The sequence below is a fragment of the Agelaius phoeniceus genome, chromosome 24 (genome assembly GCF_051311805.1).
Source record: "Agelaius phoeniceus isolate bAgePho1 chromosome 24, bAgePho1.hap1, whole genome shotgun sequence".
Lineage (NCBI taxonomy): Eukaryota > Metazoa > Chordata > Aves > Passeriformes > Icteridae > Agelaius > Agelaius phoeniceus.
This window is the reverse complement of record NC_135288.1, coordinates 5,760,846-5,786,773: the sequence shown is the minus strand read 5'-3', so window position 1 is coordinate 5,786,773 and position 25,928 is coordinate 5,760,846. Positions and strand designations below refer to the sequence as shown.

General features: G+C 43.8%; 1 protein-coding gene across 2 annotated transcripts in view; it reads right to left on the bottom strand.

Moving 5' to 3' along the window:
- Positions 1–4,150: 4,150 nt before the first annotated feature.
- The window catches only part of MMEL1 (membrane metalloendopeptidase like 1), a 32,103-nt gene continuing 10,325 nt past the window's right edge, over positions 4,151–25,928 (bottom strand). For both annotated transcript variants that reach the window (XM_077190335.1, XM_077190334.1), the window contains exons 3-23: positions 21,337–21,396; positions 20,165–20,326; positions 19,689–19,769; positions 19,017–19,112; positions 18,653–18,771; positions 17,886–17,951; positions 15,570–15,704; positions 14,880–14,969; positions 14,512–14,648; positions 13,956–14,049; positions 13,049–13,177; positions 11,981–12,079; positions 11,521–11,604; positions 11,159–11,262; positions 10,333–10,391; positions 9,625–9,744; positions 8,525–8,658; positions 8,117–8,182; positions 7,084–7,179; positions 6,752–6,828; positions 4,151–5,134 (exon numbers count right to left, since the gene is read on the bottom strand). In XM_077190335.1, the coding sequence (XP_077046450.1) occupies positions 5,035–5,134; positions 6,752–6,828; positions 7,084–7,179; positions 8,117–8,182; positions 8,525–8,658; positions 9,625–9,744; positions 10,333–10,391; positions 11,159–11,262; positions 11,521–11,604; positions 11,981–12,079; positions 13,049–13,177; positions 13,956–14,049; positions 14,512–14,648; positions 14,880–14,969; positions 15,570–15,704; positions 17,886–17,951; positions 18,653–18,771; positions 19,017–19,112; positions 19,689–19,769; positions 20,165–20,326; positions 21,337–21,396 (2,108 nt within the window). In that variant the 3' untranslated portion in view covers positions 4,151–5,034. The remainder of the gene's footprint in view (positions 5,135–6,751; positions 6,829–7,083; positions 7,180–8,116; positions 8,183–8,524; positions 8,659–9,624; positions 9,745–10,332; positions 10,392–11,158; positions 11,263–11,520; positions 11,605–11,980; positions 12,080–13,048; positions 13,178–13,955; positions 14,050–14,511; positions 14,649–14,879; positions 14,970–15,569; positions 15,705–17,885; positions 17,952–18,652; positions 18,772–19,016; positions 19,113–19,688; positions 19,770–20,164; positions 20,327–21,336; positions 21,397–25,928) is intronic.

Below are 25,928 nucleotides of genomic sequence, written 5' to 3'. Positions count from 1 at the left end.
TGGTTTGCCAGGTTTTGAGGGTGAGCTTATGCCAGGTTTAGAGGGGCTTCTATCAGGTTTTGAGGGCTTGGTTTTTACCAGAATTTGAGGGCCTGGTTTTCCAGGTTTTGAGGGGTTTGTACCAGGATTTAAGGGCTTGGTTTGCCAGGTTTTGAGGGATGAGTTTATGCCAGGTTTAGTGGGGTTTCTACCAGGATTTGAAGGCTTGGTTTGCCAGGTTTTGAGGGGTGGGTTTGTGCCAGGTTTAGTGGGGCTTCTAACAGGATTGGAGGGGTTGGTTTTTACCAGGTTTTGAGGGCCTGGTTTTCCAGGTTTTGAGGGGTAAGTTTATGCCAGGTTTAGTGGGGTTTTTACCAGGGTTTAAGGGCTTAGTTTACCAGGTTTTGAGGGGTGAGTTTATGCCAGGTTTAGTGGGGTTTTTACCAGGGTTTAAGGGCTTAGTTTACCAGGTTTTGAGGGGTGAGTTTATGCCAGGTTTATTGGAGTTTTTACCAGGGTTTAAGGGCTTAGTTTACCAGGTTTTGAGGGGTGAGTTTGTGCCAGGTTTAGTGGGGTTTTTACCAGGATTTGAGGGGTTGGTTTTTACCAAGATTTGAGGGCTTGGTTTACCAGGTTTTGAGGGGTGAGTTTGTGCCAGGTTTAGTGGGGTTTTTACCAGGATTTGAGGGGTTGGTTTTTACCAAGATTTGAGGGCTTGGTTTACCAGGTTTTGAGGGGTGGGTTTGTGCCAGGCTTTGAGGGCTTGGCTTGGGATTCGAGGGGTTTTGAGGGGGTTGTGCCACAATTTAAGGGGTTTGTCCGGCTTTGAGGCGTTTTCTCCCATCACACCTGAGGAGCAGAACACTTCCCCAGCTCCACCTGTGCCAGCAATCATGGAAATCCTTGTCTCTGTGGTTCTGCTGGCTGCTGCAGCTGCCCTCACAAATATCTGGGAAAGGAGGAAAAGTTATGTGCCCCACAAATATGAAGAACATCACAGTAAAGGGGCAGTTTTGTAATAACACCCTGAAGAATGATCTGATTTCTCCCGCTGAAAATTCCCCTCCCTGCTTGTTGGTGGGGCTGTTTCCTTTCCTTTGCAGCAGTGCAGGAGTCAGAGGTACCTCTCTTTTTGGGTAATGCATTAAAATCTGATTTGAGAGTGACCCAACAGAGATTCTTGCTCTTAAGAGAGCAGTAGAAGCCTGGCTGTTAGAGTGGAAAGAGTGGGATTTGCTGATAAAAGCTGATAAAAGCTGACTCTTTATACTCTGTGTTTCCCTTTGACGTGGTTTTGATGTTAATGAGGAGAAAGGAGATCAAACAACTCTTCCTGTGCAGGAACTTGGTGCCTACCCCAAAGAAACCAGGCCTGAATTGGACATGGTTTGAACTGTGACACACAATGGGGATGGTTAAAAAACCCAAGCACAACCCCCCCCCTTTTTTTTTTTCTTTTTTTTTTCCCTAAATCATCATGAAGAGAAAGGCAGCTTGAAAATGAAAAGGAGGGTTTGCAAAGGAGTTAATGAAACAGCCCAGTGGCATCTTGTGAAGCATCAAAGTTGGCAATAGCTGAGTGATCAAGGCACTGGGAGTGTCACAGGGGCTGGAAACTCTTCCTTTTTACATCCCCTTCAGGAGCAGTGGGCTGTGTGGAATGCCTGAATTTTTCTTCTTACCCCATGGACAGTTGACACTTGGTATGCATTAATTGTTCCACTTGTTGCTTGTTGGTGGGAAAAAAAATTGGCTTTTTTTTTTTTTTCCCATTTTAAACATTCTGCACAATACACAATGCAGTTTCCAAATGGATTTTTGTACAGATTTTTTTCAGTTTTTAGGAGAAAAGAAAGGAATTGTACACAGCAATTCCATGTAAAACAAATTTAAAAAATTCCATTGTGCCAAGCAAACTATGTAGTTTTTAGTAAATAAAGTTAACATCCACTGTGTCCACTGTGTCTAAAAATAAAGTTTTTACTGAAGAAAACACATTCTCTTTCTGGAGAGAGAATGTAAGTTCTTCTTACTGATGAAATTTCCTGGTACCTGCAGAAAGGAAAACTCTGAGTTATGTGGGTGTTGGCTTTGCCTTAAGGAAAAGGATTTTTCAGGAAGAGCATCCCTGTGAATGTTTTTAAGGAAGAATTTGGTGAGGATAGAAATGCTTTAGCTATCAGAACTGTTTATAAAATGAGACGTGGAAGAATCTGGAGAGGCGCAGAAGAAAGCCCTGAATGGGTGTGCTGGGACATCTGGGAGGTGACATCCACATGGCCATGAGGAGTGGAAAAAAAGGGAAATATTGGCTTTTTTTTTTTTCTTTAGGAAAATATGATAGACAAAATCTTAATTTTTTTTTTTTTTTTTTTTTTTTTTACCGTGTTGGTTTTTTCCAGCAGAATTAGTTCTGGGTGTTTTTGCAGAGTAAGGTGATGTTTCAGAAATTCTGTGGTTTTTAGGAGTGTCTGTGCAAAATCCCGGCTGCTGCAGGTGAGCTGGGAGCTCTGCACAGCCAGGGACAGGGGTTCAGCATCCACCAGGATCGGCAATCCACCAACTAAAAGCGAATTATTTTGCAGGATTCGATGCCTGCACCAGCTGCTGTTCCATGGAGCTAAAAGCCGCTCCTGTGGGATGAGTTTTTGTCTTTTAGGAGGCTGGAGCAGGATTTGTCACCAGGTGGCAGCATGGGAGAGGGAAAGGCTTCGGATTCCTCCTGGGGAGCATCAGGATCTTCCTTCTTTTCCCGAGCATAAATAAATAAATAAATAAAGCTTCTCCGAGGCTTCACTGTCTACCATCTAAAGTGCAGCGAAACACCTCCGGGTGCAGAACTTCGCCCAGGGTTGAGGCATTTTGTGATCGTGGAAAGGTGACACAGCGGTCAGTAGGAATTCAGGGCCGTTTCTGTCATCCCCAGTTGGTGAGCGGGCACAGTACCAGGGCCAGGGGGGCTGCAAGGGGAGGCTGGAGCTCCTGCCCTTGGCACTGGCACAAACTGGGGGCTGGAAAGTGTTCTGCAGATGGGAGATGGTGCTGGGAAGGATGAGAGTTTGACAAGAAAGTCTCACAGGTGTGTGTGTGTGCTTGGCAGAAAGATTTTTGAATGTAGAGGCTGATGAAGGAATAGAGATGGAAGCAAGTTTTGATATAGAAGAAAGGAATTGCTGAGCCAGTCTCACTGGATAACCAAGGAGGCAAAGGGTGTGTGAGTTAGAAGGGGTTTTTATGACTTAGAACAAAGGATAAACCCACCTCAAACAAGGAGATGTTTTTACCAAGCAGGAAGAGAGCACAGGCAAACAAGTCAGCAAAGTTACAAGAAGAAAAAAAGGTCTCAGAATTTTCCACTGCAAGAAAACTGAAAAACAACTTCTAGCTTGAACTGTAATGTGCTAACTTTTAGTGATTGGAGAACAGTAACATGAATATGGTAATTATAGTAGTTATGACAGGCTATAGGTAAAAGTTAAGGCATAGATTGGTTCTATGTATTAAGATGCTCAGCAAAGAAAAGTATAGAATGCATTGTAACCAAAAGAAAAGTCTAGAATGCATTGTAACCAAAAGAAAAGTCTAGAATGCATTTGTAACCAAACCCACAGGGTGTCCAGGCCTGCCTGCAGCTGGAGCTGACAGCTGTGGGCACAGCTCTGTCACCCATGACCCTGGGCTGCTGTAACCTCTCGGATACAATAAGCTGCATTTTGTATACAAGAAACTGCATTTTGTATATAATAAACTGCATTTTGTATACAATAAACTGCATTTTGAAGAGCTGCCTGGAGTCCCACACCCCTCATTCTGGGTCTTACAAGATGGGATAAACTTACATGAAAAAACAGAGGAACTTCCATGTGCTGTGTGTGCAAGTGTTGATTCACTTGGAATTAACCCTCCCAGGCACATTTTAGGTATCCCTTTAGCAGCTGCATGTGCCAGAACCTTTTAGTGGCCCATCTCCAGGGCTCAGAGATTTTGCAGAGTCACACAGGCAGCTACTGCCTTGTGATTCCTGTGCTAGGAAGAAAAGCATTTGCTGGAATAATATTCAGAACTCACTATTAAATGTTGCAAGTTTAAGATATTCTCATTATATTAGGATGCTTACCAAGGAAAGCCCCCCATATAGAAATCCTGGCTGAATTCACCACCATGATTTTTTTTTCTTTTAAATTTTATTAAAAATTAATACATGTTACATTTTCAAGTGTAAATACTGAAAAATAGCCTATGGCAAAAGAAAAAGGCACAGGATTAAAACCAGCTTAATTGTTTCCATGGATACACGTCTGCTATTTGGCAAAAGGTATTTTATACACTTTCTACAAGAATAAGCATCATTTTAAATATATCTCTGAAGGGTGGGACCCTGTAATTTAACCATAAAGACAGAATTTGTACTCCTACAATGTGATAATTGTAGTGATGCCTCACTTGAAGGGAGTTCTTTGGAGCAGAGGAACTCAAGTGCAGGAGGAGAGTGCGACAGGCATCTTGACACAGAGCTCACTGTCACCACAAATAGCAATCCATGAACAACAAAGCAGTGATCAAAGTGCAGGGGCACAGACAGCACGAGAGTTTACACCAGCCCTAACCTGGTCTGGGGGAAAAATGCACCAGAACCAGAACCAGAACACTGGAAACGGAGCAGTGGAACAGTCTCAGACAGCATTGCTGAGCCCCCAGAAAGCGGGGCTGGCGTATTAAAATTATTATTCCTTTCTGAAAAATAGATTCGTGGCTGCTTGTTGGTTTCGTTTTCTTGTGTAAGAATGAGTCCTTGTAACCCTGAAGCAGTGTCTCAGTAACAGTCAGGATGTCCTTGGAAACAGTCCTTGAGCCTGGGGACACAGCGTGGCTTCGCCAGCCCCGAGCTCCATCCCCGTCATGCCTGTGAGATTCCCAGTGGCACTGGGGACAGCTGAGGGCTTCCCTGGCTCTCCCTGCAGCAGCTGCCCCTGCTGCTGCCCCTGGGGCTGAGCAGGACACCGGGCACATCCCTGCCAGCAGCTGGTGGTGGTGTCACCAGTGTCCCATCCTGGGTTACCACACGCGGCACGTCCCCGCGGGGTGCATGGCCGTGCCCTTCTTGCAGTGGAACACCTCGGAGAAGGCCTCAAAGTTCTGCAGGGAGCCCATCACCCTAAACAGAGAGAAGGGACTCTCATTTACATGGAAAATTGCTGCTCTGGGGGAACAGAAAGTGGCTTGGGGCCTCATGTTGGGGAAGATGAAACAGGAAAGCTGTATAAATATGACTGCCTGGCAAAAGATTTTGAGAATATGGAAACTATAAGTGAGATTGAAATGAAAGCAAGCTTTGAGATCCCTCAGTTACTGAACAACTGGAAAACAATGGCATGGCTGGCTGAAGGTGATCCCCTTTTGATGGAACAACACCCTCTGCTTGCAGGCAGCTCCAAGGGTCAGAGCAGACCCTACCAGCTTGGCAGAAGGGGTCCAAAAAGGAGTTTTTAGGGTTTAAAATGTAACACAGAATGGTGATGTAATGATTCTTATAGGCTGCATGTAAATGCTATAGGATTTGTATATTGTACTAGATTGGTTAGTGAGAATTAGAATATTCAGCACAGAAGAAGATTTATGGTATTGTAACGGGAACCTTGCTCTCTTTTACTCTTCCTCACTCTCTCATCCTCTTTACCATGCTCTTGCCTTCTTTCTCTTTACCTCTCTCTCTTTTTTGGGCCTGCTCTGAGCTGTGGCTGGCAGCTCCCAGCAGGGTCCTGCACCCAGGCCCTTTGCAATAAACCCCAAGTTCCAAGCCCTGGATTCAGAGATCTCTCATCTCCCTCCATCCCAACCATCCTACCCCTAATGATCCTACACATCAGAACTTGATTGCAGCTCAGAATATGGGATGCCTTAGGAAATATTAAGGTAATATGAGCAATGAAATGCCAGGACAGAGTGGGTTTGGTCCTGCTCTATCCCCTATTGTCACTGTCAGATTTTCTGAAAAATCCCTTCACCAGGATTTCTTCTCCTGGGAAGCTGAGAGGCCTCAGAGAAAAATGAAAACAACAATTATCTGATTGCTTCTCCTGTGTTTGCTGCTTTGGGATGTGGTCTGGAGATTGTTTACCAACAGGTGCATGTTTGATTTGTTTTATGTGAATTGTTTTTAATTAATGACCAATCACCATCAGCTGTGTCAGACTCTGAGGAGTTAGTCACGAGTTTTTATTATTCATTTTTGTTAAGCCTTCTATCTGTATCCTTTCTGTATTCTCTTTATAGTTTTAGTATAGCAATATAATGTAATATAATATAATGTAATATAATATAATATAATATAATGTAATATAATGTAATGTAATATAATGTAATATAATATAATATAATATAATATAATATAATATAATATAATATAATATAATATAATATAATATAATATAATATAATATAATATAATATAATATAATATAATATAATATAATATAATATAATATAATATAATATAAACCTTCTGGGAACATGGAGTCAGATTCATCTCTTCCCTTGTCCTGGGGACCCAGCAAAGACCACACCCTATGGACTGGCAAATTTACCTGCAGGTAAGTTCTCTCCTGCAGTGTCCTACAAGCCATGGGAGAAAATCTGGAAATCACTTGGGAGTTATCTTGTTATCAGTTATCAATTATAAGTAACAGTAATCTGTTATCAGACTCTCCTGTGCTGTCGTGGTGCAAGGGGTTGGATGAAGTGAGTTGTGAGTTAGTAAATGAATAAAACACACCTGTACTTCAGAGGGCTGTGAACATCTGTCTTTATGGACTGACTGGCATATTCTGGTCTGTAGGAACCACACCAGACCTGCACAGGGAGATTCATCATTAATGGCTCAGTATTGGGAATTCATGTTGGGAATCTCTCAGTGGCTTTCCTAAGAGCCATCCCAGTTTGCTATGATATCACTGGGGTATGTTTTATAGACAGGCAGAACAGATGCAATTATTTATTAATTAGCTGTTGTTTTATCAAGGTCTGGTGCTCTGGGACAGATCTATCTGCCCTTGATTCCCCCCAGCAAAGTCCAAGGGCCTGAGGCACAGCCCTGTGTGTTCTCACCTGGGCAAAGTTGAGGAAGAAAAGCTGTTTGTGGGACATGTTCAGTCCAGGCAGCTTTGGCTCCTTCCCTTCCTGTTCCAGCCACTTCAAGTAGGCCTGGAAATGATCACAGATCAACTCAGAGGAGCAGCAGGAGGATTTTGAATGGGAGGAGGGATTTTAGTCACCATATGCATTAACCAGCATGCTTCCCTTCTGTATTTGTATACATTTTCTCTCTCTAATACAAACAGTGCAGAGAATTTTATGAAAAAGCTGTCAGCATAAGCACTGTTGACTTCATGGTCTCTTTCTACAGGAATTTCTATCTGTAAATAAAGTGTTAAATCTCCTCTGCTTCTCTATAGTGATGATTTTTCTCTCTTCAGGTAACTGCTCATTAAATAGCAGATAACAACCTTGCTCAATGTTAAATCCATTACCTGTTATTGTTGCACGTTATTTGGCCAATTTGCTTTTTTTAGGTATATTGACGTGATGGAGACAAGTTAATGTGCCCTCATGCTGGTTAATTCCCAACATTCTGTTTCTGCAGCCTCTCAGGTGCTGAGGCAGGCCCAGAGCATGAAACAAAAGGGAGAATAAGGGTAAAAAGAGATCCAGCACCAGGGAACATCCATGGATTCCATGTGCAGGCACTTTGTGTCACCCCACACATTCCCTCCACACCTGTCACGGCTTTTAGAACAATCCTAATGAAGTAATTAATTGGAATGGTGTCCCTTAGGGCTGGAATTTAAATTTCCAAAAATTCTACAAACACCATACTCAAAACACCAAAGATAAAAGGTTTTACTGTGCCATCTGTTAGGGTTCTTTGTAGGGAAGGACTTTCCCTGCTCACACCTGAGCTCCACCTTTGGGCTGCTCCTGGGTGCAAGAATGGCAGCAAGCCATGGGCTCATGAGCTTCCAGGTGTGCACCTGAGGTTTTAGCTTTTAGAATATGCTAATAACATGTTAATTGTCAAATTAATTTAGCATAGAATAGTTCACAGAACAGGTAAAGTTAAGGTTTTAAAGTTGAGGATTACCTTATAAGCCTGTCGGACTCCTCCGTTATCTGCAATGTTTTCTCCTAATGTGCTTATGCCACTGACCTGTGAAAATAATAATTAAAATAAAATAAAAAAAGAATGACAGTCATACAACAGCCTGACATGCCTGGAGCAGAGGGAAGATGTGACTTTGTGCTGGCACAAGAAAGGAGAGAATGAAATTAGAGAAGTCACAGTGTAAGAGCTGTAGGTTGGAACAGAACACACACAAATATAACATGGACAGAACATCACTGCACACAGACCCTGGCCTTTCTGGGCCACACCAGCGTCCCCAGTTCATCCCAGCCCTGTAGCAGATGGGGTTTGTGCTTATCCCCCATGGGGATCCCCTGTGAAATTCAGTATTTGTGCAAAGCCAGAGCTGTGGCTGTTGTCACTCACGTTCTGTCCCCCTGCCAGCTCCCAGGTGTAATTCCCATACTGGTGCACCATGCACAGGGACTGCTCCTTGAAATGCAGTGCTGAGAAGTTGCTCCACCAGTCCAGCATGTTCCCATCCTTGTCAAAATTCCTACCTGCAGGAAAGCCCAGGGATAAAAGGAAAGTTTTGAGCAAGATTTTAAAGCTGCTGCTCTTGCAGTGTAGCAGCTGGGATGTTGGAGCTGCACTTTCCTCCTTGAATTTAGATGTTCAGAAATATTTTGGGCACAGTTTATTCTCTTTGTCACAAAGGAGTGGAATTGTGGTCTCTGTTATTCCCTGATTTCCTGTAAAATCTGCAGCCCAGGTATAGCTCCAAGGCCTGGTTTTATTTCCATGCGGATTTTGCAGATATTGTGTAACAAAAACCTTCCCTCAGCTCTGAGGTGCTGGTTCTGTGTGACCACATGACAGAACTGAGGTTTATAGAGAATTAAAAGCTGGAATTGCAGTTCTGGAGTTTGTGTTCTTGGCTCTCTGGCTAGAACAAGGCTTTTCTTTGCTCTGGAACTCAGTTTCTGAGGCAGTTTCTCTCATCTGCACAAACTTATTGAGCATAAAAAAACCACATGGAAGAAACTCCTGACTGGTAGAGTCAGAAGTGAGCTTTTCCCCCAAATTCTTTTACATGGCATTTGAGAAATTCTAAAAAGTCAATTTATTTCAAGCATTTGGGTCAAAAAACAAAGTCTCCTGGGATTTCAAGACACTACTGACAGTTGTTCTAACCCAAAAACATTGTTCACAGATTTCACTGTATTCAGGAGCCCACAGATCTGCTTGTTTTGTGTTTCTGATCTGATGATGCTGTAAAAATAAAATTTTTTTTCCTGAGAATTGTCATTTCCTCAATTTTTTTTTTTAACACCTGCTCATTTCTTGTGCTCTGTTCAGGAAACACTCCCTGCAAAACTTTCCCCAGAGTGTTCTCAGTGTGCTCCTATTGCTGCTGAGCTGGATGTGGCTGTGCAGGGATTTCAGTCCCAGTGCACTTTAATCCCTGCCATTCCTGCCACGAGTTTTGGCTGAAATAAAAACATTTTTTTCAGTCATCTCCTCACCGTTGTCATCGAAGCCATGAGTGATCTCGTGCCCAATAACCATCCCAATCCCTCCAAAGTTCAGGGCCTGGGGCTGGTGCTTGCTGAAGAAGGGGGGCTGGAGAATCCCAGCAGGAAAAACTGCAAATGCAGGGAGAAAGAGGGAAATGCTGTAAGGTGGCTTAATTTTGCATCACTGGCAGGCAGATTGTTTGCTTGGTGTAAGGGTCAGGAAGGAACAGAAAATATAAAATGATTAGAAACAAGCTCATGCCTCATGTGAAATTGTTTCTCTCTTGATAAATGGAAAATGACAAGTTAATAAAGGTTTAATTTAGCACATCTGCAGCTGCAGTACCTCCCTGTTTGAGACCCAAGCAGCATTTACATTAAGCTTAGCTTACTTTCTGCAGTCTGGATGGCTCTCAGCAGTGCCATTGCACAGAGCAAACTGCAGGGCTGCCCCATGGGCATGAGGAGCAGCCTGGGACACACTGGGGGCATTCTCTGGGTGCTGGCACTGGGGCTGTGCCAGGCCTTCAAACCCAAGGCTGCTCAGTGACGGGGGATAAAACTGGGGAGATGAATATTCACCAGCAAAGTGCTCGAGCTGAATGGCCAGGCAGCCTTGCCCACAATCCCTGGATGGGCACAGGCAGGTTTGCCTCTGGATGCAGACCTGAGCTGTTGTGTGGATAAAAGCAGCTGGTTAAAAGGGTATAAACCTACCTATCTGGTTCCTGTTGGGGGAATAGAATGCATTGACCACTGCAGCTCCAATTATCCATCTGAAAATAAATGTTGCACACAGTTAGTCATGATGGGTTTTTTCCCCCAGACATTTTTGAAATTTAATTCTGGTTAAAAAGTGCAAGGTATATAGGAAAGGATTTTAAGGAATATAATCCTTTCAGGGATTATTTATTCATATCTATATCTATATCTATATCTATATCTATATCTATATCTATATCTATATCTATATCTATATCTATATCATCTATATCTATATCTAATTTTTATATATATCTATACCTATATCTATATCTACATCTATATCTAATCTATATCTATATCTATATATCTATATTTATATATCTCTATATATGTATAAATGTATGTGTATATATGTATACATATATACATACACATATATGTACTATATATCTATATATATATGTAATATATATATTCTCAGGAATGTAGATATGGATATATAAAGAAATATAATTTCCTTGTTAGGAAGGAAGAACCTTGTAACAAGAAGGAAAACCCTTATAAAGGGATTATATATATAAGGCAAAAATTAATGTAGGAAAAAGGGTGCATTGATCACAGCTGATACCAGGAAATACCTGATGGCTTCTTTATGTGCAGCTTTCATCCCAAACACACAACATTCAAGGGGCAGAGCATTTTTCACTTTACCTTAGAATAGTTTAATTCCTTGACTATCTCAGCCACAGGCATCCCCAGGTGCCCACAGCATGAGCTGAACACCCCCACCATTAACCCAGAATTTAGGCTGTGTCTGCGGCTCTGTCTGGAAACTCACATATCTTGGTCAACTCTCTCTCTCAGCTTTTTCAGGCTCTTCTGGGCTCCAGCTCTCAGGTTTTCCAGGATGTTCTCGAAGTAGCTGTGTTCACTGAAGTTTAACTGCACAAACAGGGATCCAAGCACATTGGTCAGCTGAGCAGGAAGAGGAACTCCTCGTCCCACTGAATGTCCTCTAAAGGACGTTTTGGTTGCATGGTTTCACTGAATAGTTGGTTCTTTGCACCAATTGTTTATTAATGTGTTTATTTTGATGTCCTTGGAAAGGGCAGTTGCACAGGTACAAATATTCCAGCGTGAAGAAAGCAAAGGCAGGGGTTTATTTTGAGGGATTTAGTGAGATATGCACAAAACACTTACATTGGCATATTCCAGGTCCAGTTTCTCATTGTGATCTTCCAAAATGTAATCTGGGTAGCCAATTTGTTCTTTGATTGCCATTGCCTGGAAGAAAAGAGTTGAATGTTTCCTCTTAATTGTGGTTTTTGTCAGTGTGCTGTTGTTGGGTTGTTTTTACTAAAGTTTCAATACAAAGAACAGTTAAATGTTTGGGTTTTTTTCTTGGCTTTGGAATGGTGCTGATGGTCCTGAGGTCAATTAAAAGTTGGAAATGGTTTTTTTTTTTTTGGGAATTGTGTCACATCCAGTTGGCATTTTTATTGATGTGGGCTAACAAAGGATTGAAAGGAAAGGACAATGTAACAGGATCATAATGTCCTCTTTTCCTCTTGTTTGTGGAGAAACTGGATATGGTGGTACTACAAAATTCCAAATATTTCATGTTTATGAGGGAAAACTGAAGTTCTTTGTTGTGTCTGACCTTCTCACGAGCTTTCTCCTTGGATGCCTCATCCATCCACTGTAACTCATCCAAGGTCTCCACGAACACTTCACGGATCTTCTCTATTAAATCTCTGACCTGAAAGAGAGCCAGGGAGACACTCATCATTGCCATGCCCTATTCCCAGCTAAGGAGGGATGAAAAGCTTCCTGCTGGAAGGCCATGTCTCCAAATTCTGTGCTCTAAACCATGGTACTGAGCACCTGAAAGCGTGGATGTGGCAGCATGGTCCGGGAGTGGAACAGATAACTCTCCCAGGCATCGCTCTGGGAAAAGCTGTGAGAAGCTCAGAGAAAAGAATTAAAACAATTCTTATCTTGGTCTGTGCACCTGGTATTTATGAACGTGTGGAATGTTGTACGTGATTTTTATAGAGAGAGATGTACAAGAAAGCGTTGTTCCTAACTATCCAATGGCATGAGAAATGTTGTTTGAGGACCAATCAGGTTCTGGGAGAACGATCCTGCCCATAAATATGGGGAGTTTGGTAATAAAATTTTGCTTTATGCCTTCTGAGATTTTGGAGTGAAATGTCATTTGCTTCTCGCTGTTCCTAATACAACAATGACATAAAAGAGCATCACAAATGAGTCCTTGCACCTTCCTGACTGCTGGATAACTCTCCCAGGCACCAGAGGGAATGGGCACTGAGGCCATTGTGGATGTGTTGCTGTTGAGTCAGGAGCAACCACAGCCTCCCAAGGCATTCAGAAGGCTAACTCACTTTATCAGAAAACCCATTCCTTTTTATATTCCTCAGGTGGACCTGATTGGTCCCTTAATCAAAAAACCATCACCATTGGTCCCTTAATCAAAAAACCATCACCATTGGCTAATTAAGAAGACACCCACTTGCAAACAACCTTATGGGCTGTAAACAGCTTATTACAAAACACCAGGCGCAGATTGTTCAGAATTCTTTCTCTCCAGCTCCCTAAAGCCTCCCAGGCCGACTCATGGCAAAGCTTATCTAGCTCTCTCCCTCTCTCTGACCAGAGAGCTGCCACCAGAGTGGATGTACAGTAGTATGAAGGGTAAACTACATACCATCCTCTTGCTCTCACCAGCAAAAGTCTCCCGGACATACATGGCTCCCACCGCGTTCTCCAGGTTGTTGTTGACGTAGCTCACGCACTCCCTCCAGCGCGCCTCCTCCAGCGTCGTCCCGTACAGGGCCTGCAGCACCAGAGCCCACATTAACCCAAAGCTCTTCCAAGCACTGCTTGAATTAACCCAAAGGTTTCAAACCACTGCCTGAATTAACCCAAATGCTGCATAAATTAACCCAAAGGTTTCAAAGCACCACCTAAATTAACCCAAAGGTTTCAAACCACCACCTAAATTAATCCAAAGCTTTCAAAGCACTGCCTAAATTAACCAAAAGGTTTCAAACCGCTGCCTAAATTAACCCAAACACTCCCTAAATTAACCCAAAGCTTTAAAAGCACCGCCTAAATTAACCCAAATGCTGCATAAATTAACCCAAAGCTTTCAAAGCACCGCCTAAATTAACCCAAAGGTTTCAAACCGCCACCTAAATTAACCCAAAGGTTTCAAACCGCCACCTAAATTAATCCAAAGGTTTCAAAGCACCACCTAAATTAACTCAAACACTGCCTAAATGAACCCAAAGGTTTCAAACCACCACCTAAATAAACCAAAAGCTTTCAAACCACCACCTAAAATAACCCACCCAAATTAACCCAAAGGTTCCAAACCACTGCCTAAATTAACCCAAAGGTTCCAAACCGCTGCCTAAATTAACCCAAAGGTTCCCACTGCTGCGACTGGGCTCGTTTGAGGATTCCGTGATGTAATCACAGAATCTAGAATGGTTTGGGCTGGGAGGGAGCTCAAAGTTTCATCTCTTTCCAAAGCCCTGGCAGGGTTTTTGTGCCGAGCAGGCTGGGTTTGGTGGCAGTGGCGCTCTCCTCTTGATGAAGAGAGGAAATACCTTCCTGTAGCTGGCCCGAGCGTCCTTGAAGCGCCGGCTCAAGCTGCTGACCCGGTCGATCACCAGCCGCCAGATGAGGTAGTTCTGGATGGTGCTGTGTGGGAAAGCAGAGCTGAGCTTAACCCCCCGTAAAAACCAGCACTAGGGCAGGCAGTCAGAGAGGAATCTCAGTTTTGGATGGAGACAAGGAAGGAAATCATTGCTGCCAGTCCTGGGTGTCACAGCATCTCATTCAACTGCAGAGTCATCCAGCCTGAGGGTTGGGCTGTCATGTCTGTTCTGGGATTCATTTCTTATTTTTCTTCCTTCTAGAGTGTAACAAGAGCTAAGCCTGTCATGTGTTTTTTTCTTCCCATTTAACCTTTTCTAAGCAAGCAGCAAAATGAGACACCTTGTACTGCAGTATTTGGAATTTGAAACCTCCAAGGGCATTTCCTGTATTTTACAGGGGTCTCATTTTCCCTCAGTAGCTCAGAACTAGCAAAGGGGGTCCAATAATTGACATTTCAGCAATCCTTCTCTGACTTTTGTCCTACCTATCCTGCAGTTTCTTTACCTGGCTGAGTACTTGGAGATAATTGCTTTCAGCTCTTGCAGATAAGGCATCCCATACACAACCACCTCTTCCTCTGGGTCCACCTGAACACTCACTGAGGACATGACACGTTGGATGAAGAAGGTCCAGTTAAATTCCTAGGCAGACAGAGAGACATTGCAGTGCTGGATGATTAAATGCCTCAGTAACTGGACTTTTGACAGTCTTATGACCTTGAATGCAGCTTTTAAAGAGATTCTGGAGGCAAAATCAGGAATGGGAATGATTTTGTACCTCTTTGTTGAAGCACTGATCAATTCACAAAGCCATTTCCAACTGGCAAGTAATTAAGAGACCCTGAAGTATGAGACTGCTCATGAAACACTTACATTGAATGCAAACTTTTCCTGCAGCTCTGCTAAGGTCATTTTGTTGTACAACAAGGTCACATCGTGCCTTTCCTCTGCTGGGGTGGTGGCCTGGAGACATTCACAAGGTTATTACTGGAATCAACTGACAGAAATATCAATGGCTGAAATCACATGCAGGTGCACACACACACACACTCCAATAATATTCAGATTAACCAGTTTGTTTTGGGAAAAGAAAAATCATTTGGTTTTGCCCAGTGCTGCTTCCAAAAATTCAGTACAGGAGCCTGGGTCCCCCCTGTTCAATAATGTTTCAAGGGTGTGTTGAGCCAAGTGGTTCCTTCTGTTCTCTTTAGAGTGGGAGGATTTCTGGGGGATTTTTAGGGTGCTGTAGGTTATTAAGGATGCAAGGGAGCCTGCCCTGGTGTTATCCCAGTGCATGGTTAGCAGAAGGTGAATTATCCTGCTTTAGAAGAGTTCCAAATAGAAATAAGGCTGGGACTGGAGCAGCACAGCAGGCAGAATTAGAGACACAGGGGCTCTGATTTTTGGGCTGCTCATGGCACAGAAAGTCTTCTTCCCCCGCTTGTTCTGCTCTGTGGCTTTTCTGCTGCATTGAAAACTGCTGCACAAACCAGCAAGAGACTCTCCCCCCCTCACCCCTTGCTCCCCACAGCTTCCTGAGGAGTCCTTGACCTCTCTACTCACGTTTGCAATCTCTGTTTCGAGCTCCATGACCTTTGCCATCTCCTCTTGGACAAAGGAATCATCCCTGGACACGTTCTTGTCCTCCCGGATCATTTTGGCGATGGTGATCATGAACTGCAGGTAAGCTTCCCTCACCTGCACTCGGACACAGAACGGGCAGAAAAGGTTTGCTGTCCATCATTTCATGGAATCCCAGAATGGTTGGGCTGGGAAGGACCTTAAAGCCCATCCAGTGCCACTCCTGTCATGGCAGGGACACTTTCCACTGTCCCAGGTGGCTCCAAGCCTTGTCCAACCCAACCTGGGGCACTTCCAGGGGTGGAGCAGCCACAGCTTCTCTGGGCACCCTGTGCCAGGGCCTCACCACCCTCACAGGGAAGAATTTCATCCCAATATCCCCTCTAACCCTGCCCTCTGTCAGTTTGAACCCATTCCCTCCTCGTCCTGTCACTCCAGGCCCTTGTAAACAATCTCTCTTCACCATTTCTGGGGTTCATCTTCACATTTCTCATCCAGCAAAGCATTCTCTTTGTCATGAATACCTTACAGGGCACTTGCCAGCCTCAAAACAAAAATTCTCCTCCTCTGTGCCATGCAAGCCTGGCATTCTGAGTTAGAATTACTGCTTGGGCAAAGAGGAGGCTCTGTGCTTTGCGTTACACTATGGGAACAGCGATCCAAAATTCCAGGGTGAACAGGGAAGGTTTGAGTCCTCTGAAAGCAATACCATAAATCCTCTCAGGTCTGGTTTTAGTGCCTGAAAGGAAAGCTCTGTTTCAGACAGTTCCCAGTGGCACCTTTGCTTTATTCCTGATGGGAGGCTCTGACTGATTTATGCCTCAGAAAGGGCCTTGAAAAGACATTTGGCTGCTGAGGAAGTGCTGATCCCTGATGCAGGAAAACTTGATGCTACCTGCTCTTCTCCTCACATATTTTTCTCCCTCTCTAGAGCCTGGAAGCCAGATAAACACAGTGGCTGTGGTGAAATCGAGTCTGGGCACTTACAGATGATGATTTGTGGTTTTAGGCTGAATGCTGAGCCTTAATCAGGCCAGACTCCCCCAGGCCTCAGGAGGAGTTTTGCCAAAAGATGCTGGACTAAGCACAGGGGGAGTTTGGGTCATCAGAGCTGGGCTCATTGTCTGGGGGCAGCGAGCTGGTAAATACAAATAAAAAGGGGTTGTGTCTCCTCCTTGGTCATTAGGATTAAAAGCACAGCCTCAGCCCCCCTGCTTTGTGCCTTCAAATTAAAGCTGTATTGGCCAGAACTGGTTTTCTTTCTCTAATTTAGGATTGTCTCTGCACTCTACCTGATTTCCTACCTCCTCCAAGTCAATCTGTGTCTGACCTTCATGCCCCAATGCATAAATATCTCTCTTTTCTGCTCTGGGTGCTGCTGTGGAGGTGACACTTGCAGGGGAGATTCCCAGGTCAGCAGCTTTCCACACTTTTCCATTTCCAGATTGTTTTGTCCCAGAACCTGGGAGCACCTAAAGGTGCCCAGAAGGTGTGGGGACGATCCCCTATAAACCTGACAGGGCTATATTTTAGCTAAATTCTATATAAAGTGTAGCCAAACACACTGAAGTGAGAAGAAAACTCTTCCCACTGATGTTTTCATCTGCCTTTACAACCACGAGACAAAAGAGTCTCAAATGCTGATTGTTGTCCCTCTGTATTCCCTTCCATTCTTGTTAGGAAAATTGGTTTGATGTTGGGCTGCAAATGCTCTTTGTTAGCAAGGCATAATTGAGGAAAATAAAATGTACTAAAGCAGTATTTTCATCTTGGAAACAGACAAATTATCTGGCTCTGTTTGCAGCAGCTTTCTGTGTATTTACAGAAACAGTGTTTTTGCAGAATCAGTGGTTTTGCCCTGAGCATTGGCAGAGGAAAGCAGCTAGAAAATAATCTCTCACAATTTCATGTAATTTTGGGGGAAGGGGAGGGTAAGTGGCAGCAGATTCCTACTTGCTGTGCACCAGGGATTCAGAGGAAGATACAAGCAAATCCCCTGCACTCAAAATGTGAAGCTGTCCTTCAAAATGAGACTCTGTAAGCTACAAAACACAATTTTATTTTCTCATAACCTTCCTCATGAGTTGCCCAGCTCTGGGCAGGCCTGGTATTTTTACCGTTGTTCAGTCCTTTTGTAAACTTTACAAAATGTTGGTTTAATTAGGAAAAAACATAGCAATGAATGTCACAGCCTAGTTGTGATTGTTGCATAGTGTGAAAATTCACGTGCTGGGGTTTTTGAAAGCACAGGGATAAGGAATAAAGTTGTTTTAGTGGCACAAAACAAGGGATACTTACTCTCTGATAGTTGCCCCCATTAAAGTAGTAGTCCCTGGATGGCATTCCCAAACTTGGCTGGTCAATCTAGGGGAAATGCATTTCTCTGGTTAGTGGTGAACAGGAGCTGGGGCTGCCCAAAGGAATCCTTGAAGGGCAGCAGGAGATGCTGTGAGGGATAAATTCTCTATAAAGAGAATTTAGCACTCGGCGTTGGGGTGACCCCACTCCACACACCCAGAGAATTTGGGCTCTCCTGGGTCTGGGGGAGGTGGAGGGTACAGCTCTTATCTCTGGGTTTCCAGATAAGAACAGGGTGGGTCTTAGTGTGGGTTATAAAGCAAATTTTTTCAGAAGTCACGGAGACCCAAGAACTAATTTAAGTAACTTTTCTATGTTGCTTGACTTTAGGGCTGAGGGTTCTTGCACAACCATCCATCAACAAACTCTGAAATACTCTTTATGTGCTTTAAACCCATGGTTTCCTGCTATATATTAAACCTCATCCTCATTTTTGTAAGTCACAAGAATTTACAGCCCTTAAATGCTGTAAACCAGCAAAAGTTCCATTGATCCTTATTTCTTTTGCTGAAACAAAAAATTATGCTGCCATAAACCATTTCCCAATATGTCTTTGAGACAGATCTGACACTGGGGGTACAGAGCCATTATCTACATTTTGCCATTATTGTTCAATGAGAAGCTCCTCTGTCTGCAGTGTAAATAACAATCCATTGTGATTTTCTGGCATGTAAATAATCCCCTGTCCTTTTTTTTTTTTCCCTTACATAAATGATGTGCCTGCTGGAATCCCTGTCGTCATTCCACACGAACATGTCGATGAGGACACGTTTGTTAAACCTGGAGTTCATGATGGAAAGGGTTTCCTCCATGCTCCAGCTTGGCTCTGGGAGAGAAAAGGGGAAAAAAAATTCAGTCAATTTGTCAATCTGTGTCAGACTGATTGTAGTTGTGCAGTTCACAAGCTGAATTTTTGGAGATCTATTTAAATGGATCAATGAGTATTAAATGTGTGATACTCTGACTTGTGTTTGGGAAGAGGAACTGAAAATGGAAGGATTTATTTTGGTGACAATGGCCTCTCTGCTTCAGTAAATAATTCTGACTGAGCCCTCCCAGGCCCAGCATTACCTCTGGTCTTACTCCAGTCTGCAGAAGCCACTGGCCAATCTCCAACCATCCTCAAGGCCTGCAGCAGGGGCAGGGAATCTCGTTGCTCTATAAGACCTGAGGGAGCAAAGACAAATTCTTCATTGTTTTCATCCAAAAATAATTGTTTTCATTTGCTCTATAAGACCTGAGGGAGCAAAGACAAATTCTGTATTTTTTCCATCCAAAAATAAAATTAGGAAAAATAGGTAACAGGCCTAACAGCTTAAATTTGCAACTGAATGTGTCATAGCAAAAAATAAGAGATGTCCCGAAACCATCCTATGTAAGTCTTCAGAAAAGGAATGAAAATATTTTTGTATAATAATAATTATACATAATAATTATAACTTCTGTGATATTTCCAGGGCTGGTTTGGATTGGGTTGGTTGGGGAAAGACGAGCTGGGCCAGGTTTGTGCCTTCTGAAGGAAAGGCTTTGCATCCACACCAGGGGTGGGTACCCAACATCCACCCTTTCCACATCCCAAATGGGTATTTTGAGGTTTAATAAAATACCAAGGCATCTTCATCCATCTGAAGAGGAATTTTCCAGGAATTAGACAGATATTGACTGGATTTTGCTCAAAATGCTTTGTTTTTTCTGTACAGCTGGTTTTGAACAGGGCAATTGATGGAACAAGAAGACACTCACTCTCATTCATGCAGGACTTGTAAAGGATTTTAGCTTTCTGAAATGCTTCTCTGTCCCCTTGGTCTGAAGTCTCCAGCACACCTGGGGAAGGAACCATTGCAGTGAGATTCGTGCCCTGGAGACCTTTGATCATTTTACAGAAACCCCTGAGGATTCAGGGCTGTGAATTGTAGGCTGCAATTACTGTCAAACTGGAAAGCTCTTCACACTATTAATGAAATAAAGTGTCAGGAGGAAGGACCTGCAGACAGCTTGCCCTGCTCCTTTTGGAATCAGCACCCAACCACCTCTGGATAATTTTTAGTGGGAACAGGATGTCCCCACAAAATGGGTGTAGTGATGTAGAGATACAAGGACCAGAGAGAAAAAAAATCCCAATGAACACTTTTGCACAAGATGAATTCTCTGTCTGATGTGCAGTGAGGAGCCTCTGAAATAAGCAGAGGTTTCTGGGGATGGAGCAGCTTCATCCCTACCTTTGAGGATGATCTCCAGCTCGTCCCTCAGGATGTCAAAGATGCTGTATCTGGAGCTGGTCTCTGGGATCACATGCCTGTTCAGCCAGCCCCCACAGGCATACTGGTAGAAATCCTGGCATGGGTCAGCTGTGGGGTCCATGTTCTGGATGATTCTGGCGGCTGGGCAGCGAAAATGGAGAGCTGAATTCTACAGACTGCCCAGGAACCTCTGGGACTGCTGAAGACACTCAGGGAGCTGCTTGGCAAAACTCATTCCCGCACATTATGACTTGAGGAATCCTATTTTCTGCTTAGAAATGGATCTGAAGGGCAGGTGAGGAAGGGAAGATCTGAATGGCAGATGGAGAAGGGCAGATGTGGAATGGCAGATGTAGAATTGCAGATGTAGAATGGCAGTTGTGGAATGGCAGATGTGAATGGCAGATGTGGAATGGCAGATGAAGAATTGCAGATGTGAAGGGAAGGTGTGGAATAGCAGATGTAGAATTGCAGGTGTGGAATGGCAGATGGAGAATGGCAGGTGTGGAATGGCAGGTGTGGAATGGCAGATGTAGAATTTCAGATGGAGAATGGCAGATGTGGAATGGCAGATGAAGAACTGCAGGTGTGGAATGGCAGATGTGGAATGGCAGATGTAGAATTGCAGGTGTGGAATGGCAGATGTGAATGGCAGATGTAGGATGGCAGATGTGGAATGGCAGGTGTGGAATGGCAGATGTGGAATGGCAGATGTAGAACAGCACATCTGGATGGCAGAAGAGTTGTCCCAGAGCACAAGACCTTGCAGGGAAGAGTGCCCAGTGCTTCCCTGGGCTCCAGTTTAGGCACTGCCCAAAAAAACCCAGTGTTCCCATGGGGGTGTTGGGAACATCTGTGCTGGACCCTCACCTCTCTTGAGGTGTAGATACCACCAATAAAAAGATGAATGCCCCATGAGAGAGAAAATTCAGTCTAAAGGGAATTTTATTCTGCTTATAGACAGATTGTGTTGGTCAGTCCACGGCCTTTGCCACACTGGCAATTTCCCTGTGCCTCTTATGAATGATATTCCTTACCCCAGGGGAAATCTCATTCCTTCTCATCCTAAACTGTGAATTATCTCTTTTTCAGGTTCAGGACCAGCCCACAAAGCCTCCCCTGTGCAGCAGGAATTCCCAACGCCCCATTACCTGCTGTCACACACCCAGGGGTGGTACAGATGTCGCCCGAGTTGGTGCCATAGCGGGAACCTGCAGGGAGAGGAGGAGAACAGATGGAATTACTTGTTTTGGAAGGGAATTCCTCCCAAAGTCACTCACCAGAGCCCAATCCCAGTGACAGCTCAGTGGTTTGAGAGCAGGAGAGTGAATGTTGGTGCCTGTCAAAGACATCAGATGACAACTGTGAAGAAATCTGGGGATTTTTGAGGAAAATTTATTGGCAGCAGCACTACAACAACCTTGACAGTGAGTTTTATCTCTCCTGGAAGGAGAATAAGACCATCTTTTCTACCTGCTAACTGCCTCCACAGCCTACCCAAAGTGTGGGACCCTTTTTTAGATAATCCATTAAAATGCTCTGAGCGTCTTTGAAGTCAATGACACTGAGAGGTTTAAACAGGGGGCAAAAAGCCCAGAGCTGGGTTGGTGCTGCTCTGAGCCACCAGGATCCAATTTAGGAAATTAAATGGCATTAATTTCTCCAGGTATTTGTGTGCTGGGGAGGGCCAGCCTGTCACAGCCTCCTTTGGCCACAGTTTCATGAGGATCTGGAATTTTCAGTGCAGGAACAAGGAGACTGTGTGGACCTGTGCTCAAATTTGAGTTCAGCATGGAAAAGGCCACTGAAGTCCTGCCCTTGACTGTTCATTTTCTATTCCTGAGTGCTTGCTTTGTGAAGTTCTCCCAGTGCAGAAGACACCCAAAAAAGCCATGCACACACATCATTTTTGGTGCTGAGTATTCAAGTGAAGGTTCTGGTGATGCTGGGCAGGTGTCAGGTCCCTCCATGAGCTGCACTGGGAGGGATCTGAGGGATCTCCTTGGCCCTGGGAAGGAAATTAATTTTGCTGCTTTAATTTCCCATTTAAGAAACTGGATGTCTTGCTTTACTACCCACTTATATCAAACAGGCAACGATGTGGTTCCACTCTGAAAAACAAAATCTCGGTCCTTTCCAGCAGATTTAGCCATTTTTAAGCTTTGTTTTTGATCCTTGTTTGCAGAAAAGGGTTACCAAAAAAAATCACTTTCAATGCAAGTAAGTGCTTTACATGAGAGCAAACAAGATTACAGTAATTCAGAGGGAAATGAAACAGTGGGGGAGAAAAGAGGGCTTTGAAGTTCATCACTGGAAGTGCCATAAAAAGCCCCCACTGTGCTGGGGAATGTCCAGGGTTCAGCTGAGCGTGGCTGTGCTGGGTGGGAGCACATCTGCAAGAGACAAATTCTGTGTATTCTGTGTCCTGCCCTGAATTTGGGATGTCCTGCCCAAATTCTGTGTCTGGCAACCTGAACAGGGGAGGAACAAAATACCTGGAACAATGGGAAGAGTCATAGAGTTAGCTATATTTTTCTTTTTCTTTTTTTTTTTTTTCTTATTTCTTTTTTTTCTTTTTTTTTTTTTTGGTGTTTGTTTCAGCATTTGTTGGGATTTTTTTTTTCCGTGCCAAATTTTTGGAGTTTCTTAAACCCTCTCATAATTAACCAATGGGCAAAAATCAAACCTAAAAGCTCAGGGAATCTCCAAGGGGGAAACAAAATACTTGGAGGAAAAGAAACGAGTAGTTCAAGGACAAAAAGGAAAGGAGCAATAGCAAAGAGCAAAGTGAGGAAGAAAAAATTGTACTACAAGAATTTTGTAGCAGGATCTGTTAAATTTTGTGGAGACAATTTCTCATTGTTTCCCAGGCAGGACTGAAATGATTTATTTATTTATTTAATTCAAAAATCAAAGCTTCTCTCTGTACTATAACCTGACAATGTCTCTCTTCATTTTCTGCTTTGAGTGAGGTTTGAGCTCCCCTCCCTTCCCCAGGGCCTCGTGGCTGTGATGCTGTAACTGAGCAGGATGAGCAGGGGAGCCAGAGTTTGGAATTCCAGGGCTCTGAAACTCTGCCCCAAACCCAGGCCATGGGAAATGGCTGGGGAGGAGAGCTCGGTTTACCTGGAAAAGTGTCTCCTTTGTTTCTCTGTCAATTCTGATCTTTCATTCCTCAGGACCTTTCCTGCCACAGCCTCTGGTCATGACCAGCTCTGCCCTCTTTGGCTTTGCGGTCTCAGATCTTTGCTCACTCAGCTGGAGCTTTTCACCTCCCAAAAACTAGAAACGAACTTAAAATGCACCTTCTGAATTCTCAACTGCCTTTTGTTTTCTCCATTAATTTTCTAGAACAACAACCTGAGTTTTCAGTAGAGACACAGGTATTTCTCTTTTTATCAGAATTAATTTTCTAGAACAACAGCCCAAGTTTTCAATAGGTGTTTATGTATTTATCACTGGTATTTATATATTTATATTTATATTTATATTTATATATTTATTTATAGCTAATCTATATATTTATTTATTTTCAATAGTTATTTATATATTTATCACTTGTATTTATATATTTATATTTATATTTATTTATATATTTGTATTTATTTATATATTTATTTATATATTTATTTATTTATAGTTAATTCATATATTTATTTATTTTCAATAGGTATTTATATATTTATCACAGGTATTTATATATTTATCTCAATTTTCTAGAACAGCCCAAGTTTTCAGCAGAAACACAGGTATTTCTCTATTTCTCTCATTAGTCTTCTAGAACAACAGCCCAAGTTTTCAGCAGACACACAGATATTTCTCTATTTATCTGAATTGATTTTCTGGAACAACAGCCCAAGTTTTCAGTAGAAGCACAGATATTTCTCCATTTATCTCAATTACTTTTCTAGGACAACAGCCCAAGTTTTCAGCAGACACCCAGGTATTTCTCTCTTTATTTTCCTCCCTGGTCAAGCCTTGCTGACAGGCTGAGTTGCAGTGATGGAGGGGCTCCTGCTTTGGCATCCATTTCAGCCTGACACAGCAGCAGCAGAGAATTGATCAGGCAAGAGGAGCTTTAATGGAGATAAATGCAATGCCCTGAGCTGAGGGACTGCTCCAAACGGAGGAAAATGAGGGAAATGAAGCGCTCCAGAGGTGAACTGCTCACCTGAGAGCTGGGAGATGCTTCAGCACCCTGGGGGCACTCTAGAGGATTTTATTGTCTTAATTTGGCCCCACAAGGAGCCACTGAGCCCTGTCCTGGCCAGCAGCAGGGGCAGAAAATCAACTTGTGGCATCTCTGCAGCCCCACGAGCAGCTCAGCTTTGGGGTGATGGTGCTTTTCAAACCCAAATTGCTTTTCCAGAGCCTTACTGCAGCTCCTTTTAAAGAGAATAAAAGCCAAGCCTTCAGCAGGGCTCTGGAGGACACAGCTTGTGTTTGGTGTCTCCCCATTTCCTGACCACAACTTGTGGCACCTCTGGGTGGCTGCAGCTCCTTCAGCAGCTCATTTTGGGGTGATGGTGCTTTTCAAACCTAAATTGCTTTTCCAGAGCCTTGCTGCAGCTCCTTTTAAAGAGAATAAAAGCCAAGCCAACCTTCTCCAGGGCTCTGGAGGACACAGCTTGTGCTTGGTGTCTCCCCATTTCCTGACCACAACTTGTGGCACGTCTGGGTGGCTGCAGCCCCATGAGCAGCTCACTTTTAGGGTGATGGTGCTTTGCAAACCCAAACTGCTTTTCCAGAGCCTTGCTGCAGCTCATTTTAAAGAGAATAAAAGCCAAGCCTTCAGCAGGGCTCTGGAGGACACAGCTTGTGCTTGGTGTCTCCCCATTTCCTGACCAGCAGCAGGAACAGAAAATCAACTTGTGGCATCTCTGGGTGGCTGCAGCTCCTTCAGCAGCTCATTTTGGGGTGATGGTGCTTTTCAAACCCAAATTGCTTTTCCAGAGCTTTACTGCAGCTCCTTTTAAAGAGAACAAAAGCCAAGCCAACCTTCTCCAGGGCTCTGGAGGACACAGCTTGTGCTTGGTGTCTCCCCATTTCCTGACCACAACTTGTGGCACCTCTGGGTGGCTGCAGCCCCATGAGCGGCTCACTTTTAGGGTGATGGTGCTTTTCAAACCTAAATTGCTTTTCCAGAGCCTTAGTGCAGCTCATTTTAAAGAGAACAAAAGCCAAGCCAAGGCTCCTGCAGGGCTCTGGAGGACACAGCTTGTGTTTGGTGCCTTTGGAGGAGCACAGATGGCTGGGGATGGCACACATGGTGACAATTAGAGCCACAGTTGTCACCAGGCGCTCGCTCATGTGGGAGCTTTTACCTCTCAGCACCTTCCCTTTTCTCAGATCTCCTCTGGCACTGCAAGCTGCCCTTGTTGCTGTAAGAACAGAAATTTGCTCTCAGCAAACAAGGGAATTGCCAAATTCAGGTTTTCTGTCTCAGGGAGGGCTGCCTGTGCCAGGTGGCAGCGCCTTCACAAGGAGAGCAGAACACAAATGTTTGGTTTTATTCCACCTTTCCTAGGATTTCTTGCCTAGAACCACGGCTGAGCCAGAATTTGGTGTAAGAACCAGCAAATTTTGTATTTATTTGCCCATTTTGCAGGCCTGCCTGGCCTGTCAGCCCCCATTACTGCTCTACATTCGTGTGGCTCCATCTGACAGGGACTGAGCAGAGCCCTGCCACCCAAAATGTCATCATGCAGAACACAAATGTTTGGTTTTATTCCACCTTTCCTAG